This window comes from Stylophora pistillata, chromosome 12 (genome assembly GCF_964205215.1).
Source record: "Stylophora pistillata chromosome 12, jaStyPist1.2, whole genome shotgun sequence".
In the NCBI taxonomy this organism is placed as follows: domain Eukaryota; kingdom Metazoa; phylum Cnidaria; class Anthozoa; order Scleractinia; family Pocilloporidae; genus Stylophora; species Stylophora pistillata.
In genome coordinates, this window is record NC_142530.1 from 1738457 (window position 1) to 1745565 (window position 7109).

Consider the following 7109-nt stretch of genomic DNA (forward strand, 5'->3'; position numbering starts at 1 on the left):
AACTCGTATCGATTACACATTCAAAAGTAGCGGCCCGGTATCACTTTCGACCCAAGCAGCGACTGCGCGATAAATGTGCTTCAGAACGCGCTTGATGCAAATCGTGTTTGTCTGGCGAGCTCTAGGAACTGACCTGGTACAGGCAAAGTGACAACTTCACATGATGTACCCACGAGAGTTCAACTACAACAGGCCTCCGTACCCTGTTACGCCACACGAAACGCACAATCCGCCACCGTTGTCGCACCCTCCGTATGTTTATAATCCCCCTCCTCGTTTCTCCTATAACGCATATCCAACAGTATCTAGCTATCAGCCTAGTAGTTCAGCCTCCTATGGCCACATCTCACCAAAGCTCACGCACTATGCACGATACATGGAGATGAGTCCCAGGGAGGAAGCACCAGTGTTGCACCATCTTCCACAGCAACCAAGCACGCTGGATCTTCGTCCGGAACACCCGCATCAAGTCATGGAGGGTTCTGCACAGTTGCTACCGAGCTGTGAGCAAGGTAATCAGCCCATATGATGCTTTTATTAATGTTTATTAAAGATCACACCTTCTTAAGTGTTATTATTGCGATTCAAGTATTTATCACGTTGACTGGCACCTACTTCAGACGTGTTTGTACGTTCATTAGCTTGCAAATCGTACCATAACTGAGAGTGCTTCGACTCGGTCATCGCTGAAAAACTGTCGACAGTTTGTAGCTGAATTCTTTATATCTTTGTCAAAGTCTCCCCTAATAACAAAATGACTCATCTCCTTTGTAACTCAGCTCTTGACCACAAACGTAAATATCATCAGGTAAAGGAAATGCGGTAAGAACTTTTAGATAAGAATGGGTTGATCCTCACTCGGTGCTTGGTGGAGTTTATATTAAAACTTTGGTTGAACCAGATAAGATATTGAAATTAGTGTATAGCTTTTAGGAAGAAATCTAAGAAACAGATAGACTAGCAATCCTATGCGCGCAAGTATTCCATTCCTTTGTTCATGCAGCTGTAAAAATTATTTAGAAAATGCTGCCTTAAGGAGGAATATGCAACACATTTTACCAAATTTCTTTGCAGAATGTCGTTAGGGTTGGTATCACCTAAATCTTCTCCCACCCTTGAATGTCAAGTGCTTCATCTTCGACTTATTTCTACAAAAGTGAAATTACTTACTATCAGTGGTACATGCTATCACTCATCGATCTTGGAATCTGTCCTCAGACTAGTTGTTACTAAGTTTGTTTAGAGTATTCTTGAAGATAAGCGCGAAAGAACATCACCATGTGACCTAGCCATGTGGTTGGATCTTGAGGTCCTGCGTGCATCTCGATTCCCACAACTTTAAATGAACCTCCCTTGTGAGGGATGAATTGATAAATTGTCTTGGAAGTTATTTTATGATAATATTCAAATGCTGGCAACGTCGATATCTATTTGCAAGGTATTCCTCTTGACTATTTTTTAGGCAAGGCACTTGAACTCTATCTGTATTATTTCCCAGTAGCTAAGAGAAGCGTTTTTAGATAAAGACGGTTTAATTTTAGGCAAAACATACTTTAAAATTTCAGTTAGCTTTAATCTCTAAGCTCTATACGCCATTTAGGCAAGAAAAAACAATTGGGCTGGAAGATAATGCACAGAAATGCTTAAAGAGCAATTGGATTCACCAAACTTAGAAGCCAATCTAGAGGTGCGCCGTATCCTGGGCTTTGAACAAATTCGCCGGAACTCAGCCCATAAGACCGTGGATATTTTTCATTTCGACTTTTTTGGTTACTCATCGCTTTTGTTCAATTAACCTTCGTTTCTACACAATTAACTATCCTCTTTTAGCCCCCTGTCGTGAGTTTAATTCAGTAAGATTGATCTTGTTCACAAAGGTGTCATTTATAAGAGGGTGGTGATAAGAGCTCTAGTTGGAGAGTCGTTGAAGATGAGATTGTTGAGGATTAAAGAATACTAAATAGATAAGCATTTGGTAGGTAAGTTTTGGTTTCTATAGCAGGTTAATGTAATAGCTCTCCTTCCTCTGAGTCTCGTGTCTTAACCACAATAACCCACACAAAGCTTGCGCTAATAGCAAACAAGATGATTGCATAGTTGTGGTCTCCAGTAGTATTTGGAATCTCGAACTACTGACACTAAAGCTTTGTGGATGAAATCTTTGGCATTGAAGCTGCAAATAACAAGTCGAAAATCTTAGCTAACAGGTTACAAAAAAGGAAAACCTTGGTGTGCGTATACGGTTGTACTCGTAGAAATACGTTCCTCCATCATTTTATCTTTAGTTCATAGTGCAGAGGAAGAAAGGAAGCCATATAGTTCCTTCGCTATTGTTATGCCTGATTTAAGACACAAATTTAAGCATTTTCGATCGATGAAATCTTTGTTATTAACGCCGCGGGTGAAATGTGGCTAAACTTGTCTTACAAGTTTCAAGAAGGCTTCGGTTCTTATCGTGGAAATAAGTTATTTCATCCACCACTTACTATTCTCCCTTTCTACAATTCTGAAAAGGAAGGCATTTAGAGAGTTCTCTCTTCTCTGCTGTCCTGTTATTTCCCCAGACGTGTTTATCAATTCATCAAAAACAATTTTTTACAGAAAATTGTTACTATATTATTGTCCAGTGTAAATCCGAACTCTCTCCACAAACTGACTTGTATTAATCACAATGTTGACTTGATGTCTCTACTTTTCGAAAATCTTAAGAGAAACTAGACACAGCAAATTCTACTTTAGGCTATTATCGTCTGGCACACCGCTTTTTTTTAGCCCTGAAGACAAACAAATTAAATGATAATGGCACCTTTGAGCTCGGGTAATTTCGGAAATGTTGTCTCCACAGTCAAAGTTTGTTAAATACCATAGTTAGCACAAGTTTCCTCCATTATCATTTGCAAAACTCACTCAGCAAGATATTTCACTTGTTTCTGTAATTCACGATGCTAATATTTCAATGCACGAATCTAGCAATGAGGATAGCGATAGCAACTGATAATCCAAAAGCCGCACACCTCAAAGAGGCTGAAGAACAAACGCTTTGTTCAAAAGAAAAATTCAAAGAAAAATTCCTAACTACCAATAATTTGTTTTTTTCAAAGTCAGTTCATTACATTGATATTATGGCAGTTTACCCTCAACGCTTATTAATTAGATAGAGATCAATAACTGCTTTAAAGCTTCCCAGGTATCAGGCCTGATTCTCTGAAATGGAAACATAACACCAATACCCTTAGTGGAAGCTTGCCGAAAAAGGAGTGTTTCGCAAAAACTGCGCCAGAAGGTCAAAGAGTGCCAGACAATAGCCTGTTCGGTCTGAAATTTAGACAATCTTAATTTTTTTTTTTGCTCCCTTCTACCGAAAGACAGACTTCATTAACCACCAGAGCGAAAAGCAGAAATGCATGGTACTTCTAGCTTCTGTTAAACCTTAGTGAGCCTGAACTTGCCCTCTTTCAAGGAAAACACAACCCGTTACAGTGTACTGCAACTTTTTTCTTCTAGTTATTTGTCGAAATACTTAGTTTCCCGGTGCCAATAATTTTCGTAAGAATAGATTGCTTGTAAGGTAAAGCAGAAGACACCAAAACGAGAAGGTGGGGCTTCTCCATGTAATGCACCCAACGACATTTCCTATTAGGGTGGTGTGGACAACAAGCCGTGATGGCATTCCCTAGGAAAAGGTCACGAATCTTCTATTTGTACTTTGTACTTTAGTTACAAGCTTCTTGAACTACTTTTAAAATCATTCCGTTTCCTTGCCTCGTACTTCTTATAAACCCAACTTGGGTTGGAATTTCGAATTTTGGAGAACAACTCTCACCTGCCTCTTTTCTCGAAAGAGAAGTGCGGCTTCAAGTGTGTTCTCGAACTGAAGGCAGTTGACAGTGAAAGAAAAGCTAAGAAGATCCTTCTCGTCCAATATCTTAGTAGAGAGAATTGGACAGAGCTAAATGTTTAGCTATCTTTTCATAAACTTTATAAGCTTTTGTTTCAAGGGAACAGCTTTGATAGAGCAGAGAAGAAAGAGGCAGTTAGTCTTTAAGAAGATTAAACAAAAAAGAAACAGGAAGAGTGGTCGTGAAGGGTGCATTGTAACTAAATGCATGGTTCTAAGCTCAGTAAAGGCTCAGATCAGTGTTGTTCTATTGCTAGTTAGAATGTTGGTTACAGAGTCCCCAGACTGACGATGAATTCAAAAGTTTCTTGCCGCGATTCTTATACAAAGACTCAAATCTTTAAAGCTATTGCAGTAGCTATCTTGAAGATCTCAGCCAAGCTCATTTGAGCTTTCCTATTAGGAAGATTTCCTTAGTCAGTACATTTTTCCTAACTTCGCAAAGATCTAAATTTTTCTGACGTATTCTCTACAGTCTTCGTCCTAGAGTAGTGTTTATCTCATTGATTGATCAATTTAAAAGATTAAAATCTGAAATTCCTCTGATGTCTGTTTTTCAGCAGCAAAGGCCGGAAAAACCACCGGAAAGAAAAGGAAGGAAAGAACAGCTTTCACTAAACACCAAATACAAGAACTGGAAAATGAATTTCAGAGGAATAATTACTTAACCAGGCTCAGAAGATACGAGATCGCGGTGAGTTTGGACCTGACAGAAAGACAAGTTAAGGTCTGGTTTCAAAATCGTAGAATGAAGTGGAAACGGGTGAAAGGAAAACGGTTGGAAAAGAAAACTCCGGTATCAAAAAGATCGAGTACAAGTTCAGACGAAGAGAAACCGATAATGTAAATGTAGAGAGCTATGCACTTGTTTACATTGAAGATTCCCAGAGGCGTTTCTGAGAAGTTTGATATGAAGGCAAAACGTACGTTTGCGTGAATCGAAGGTGATACAAGGTGAAACCCAGAGACCTCGCTCTGAAACTACTTGTGAAATCAAACAATATAAAACGGTAACGGAAATGAAGATGTTCTGCAAATGGAACAATCAAGTCCATATCTTGGTGTCTCCCTGTGAACTCTTGAAAATTGTCTATAGTTTTTTCGTTTATAGAGCGTTTATTTTGGAACTTACATTAATAGGCTGATACCCACAGTTTGAAAATTATAACAGCTAGAGTTTATATTAATATTAGCGCCAAGAAAAACAGAGAATAATTTGAGTCGCAAAGGTTTTTCATCATTGCTTCATTCGGTTCTGCAGAGTTCCGTCCATGAAATCACCCATTAAGCTGGCCTTGAAATGATGTATGATACAATCATGAGTCTGTTTTCTCGAAATATAAGGGTGATCAATCATTAAATATTTTTAACCAAATAATTCATATGGCTTGTCTTAACTTGTAGTGTATGTTTGGTGAAATGCTAAAAAAGTTACACGTTTAGATACATGCTTGTGTCCCACATCCGTTCGAGCCTAACTTATATGAAGGTAGTTCGTTGTTCGTGGTTCATGCTTTTATGAAAGAAAAATTTTGAAAAAGTGCTTTTCAAGTCAAATTCTTTTAAAAATAAAAAATTCTATGATGTCTATAAATTCGGTTTTTAAGGTGAGGAAGATTTTAACAACGTACCGCATATATACGCAGAAGTAGAAGGAAAAGGGTACGATTTTCGCACGCTTCAAGGAGGAAATACATCGGTGGGACTGCAAAATATCTGGTTAGGTTGAAGTCAAGGTAGTGTTGTTTCAGATACGTGACTGTGAGGTATGATCGGATCCATCGATAGTTTGTGCAACATCCGTCACATCCTGCAACAATCCAAATCACTGAAACAACAAGCAGGAAACTACTTCATTTTATAGAATTTGTTTTTAAAAGAAAACGACACATGTACGAAGGGAGAAAAGCTGAGAAAAACTAAAATTTGCCGAACAATTTTGAATAATAATAATCTTGAATATAATAATTTTGAATAATAATAATAATAGTAATCTTCAATTCATAGACGTACCGGAAATATTATTACCGGGAGTTTTGAACAAAAGATCGAGACACCTTTAAAAGTAATCTAATTTTTCCTCTTCTTCCTTTTCCATAATTGCTCAACTATACAGTGTGAGAAACACTTTTCATCTTATTTGATATATAAATTTTCTTATGCATTCTCGTCCACATTTCGAGACTAAGGTCTTTTTAAAAATTATGTGGTTATTCGTGATCATCACAGGAGTAACATTAACAAACACTCGGATGTATAATTACAATTAAAGATTGCATTCTATCCTGTAGCTGTTACACGTTTAAGTAAACAGAAACAATAATAAAATTCAATACTAATTCAAAGAGGTACCAACAATATTATTGTAGCTTTCGGGGGATGAATATACCTGTAATGAAGGACAAACTGTCCATTTCACAGTTTTTGTCTCACTAGAGGAGCACATTCAAATTGTTATTACTATTCCAAGTTTTAACAGCGTTACAGTGACTAAAGAGTGTACTTCATATTGTTGTTTCATGATTGTTTCATATTGTTGTTTCATCATTGTAAGGAAAACTATTTTCCAGTGAGACTGCCCAATAAGAGTCGATTCAGGATCTTCAGGTTTACAAATAACATCAGTCTTATTACCATACAGATATGATTTCCGTTATTTGCCATATCATCTCCATCGGATGGACGTGGGATTAAAACACACATATTTAATTTTTGTATAAATTTAGAAAGATAGAGAAGTGTGCGTCTTCTCGGTTTTCGAAAAACGAGGGCTGTTGTCTTTTTTTTTTTTACCTTCTTTCTTTACTCCACGACCGATCACAAAATTTATCATGAGGTCTTGGTGAATGTTCAGCGACGACGCTGTTTGTATGGAATTTCAGAAACATTCAATGAGAGTCTATGTGCAGTCTAGGAATTGCTCAAATCTGAGTACTAATTGACAAAGGATTTCTTTTGATGAATCGACCGGTTTGACGAGCCATTTCTGACTAACACTAAACAAATGGACATTTTTTTCTCTACGCTTTGTTCTGATTTTCCTATTCCGCAAGGAAGAGACTGCCATCCTGTCACCTACTTATCAACGTCAGGAAAGAAGCTGGCTTCAAAAACATCGAGTTTGTTGTCCTTTCTTGACATCAATGAAAAAATAGCAATAAGAAACACAGATATTTGCGTCCTCCGTGGCAGTCCTGACCATAATCCCTTG

The 7109-nt window shown here is 37.7% G+C and overlaps 1 protein-coding gene across 2 annotated transcripts; it reads left to right on the forward strand.

The window, feature by feature from the left end:
• Positions 1–39: 39 nt before the first annotated feature.
• LOC111320858 (homeobox protein Hox-B4) lies at positions 40–6663 on the forward strand. 2 transcript variants are annotated; one of them, XM_022923572.2, is made up of 2 exons: positions 40–512; positions 4459–6663. In XM_022923572.2, the coding sequence occupies exons 1-2, from the start codon at positions 161–163 to the stop codon at positions 4743–4745; spliced, it is 639 nt and encodes a 212-aa protein (XP_022779307.2). In that variant the 5' UTR covers positions 40–160; the 3' UTR covers positions 4746–6663. The 2 variants fall into 2 exon arrangements, with proteins under 2 accessions (XP_022779307.2, XP_022779308.2); XM_022923573.2 differs by having other exon boundaries at positions 4462–6663.
• Positions 6664–7109: the final 446 nt, after the last annotated feature.

Coding starts and splice junctions, on each gene's coding strand:
- LOC111320858 (XM_022923572.2), top strand. CDS start 161: ATGATGTACCCACGAGAGTTCAACTACAACAGGCCTCCGTACCCTGTT. Junction 513..4,458: donor GCTACCGAGCTGTGAGCAAG/GTAATCAGCCCA, acceptor TCTGTTTTTCAG/CAGCAAAGGCCGGAAAAACC.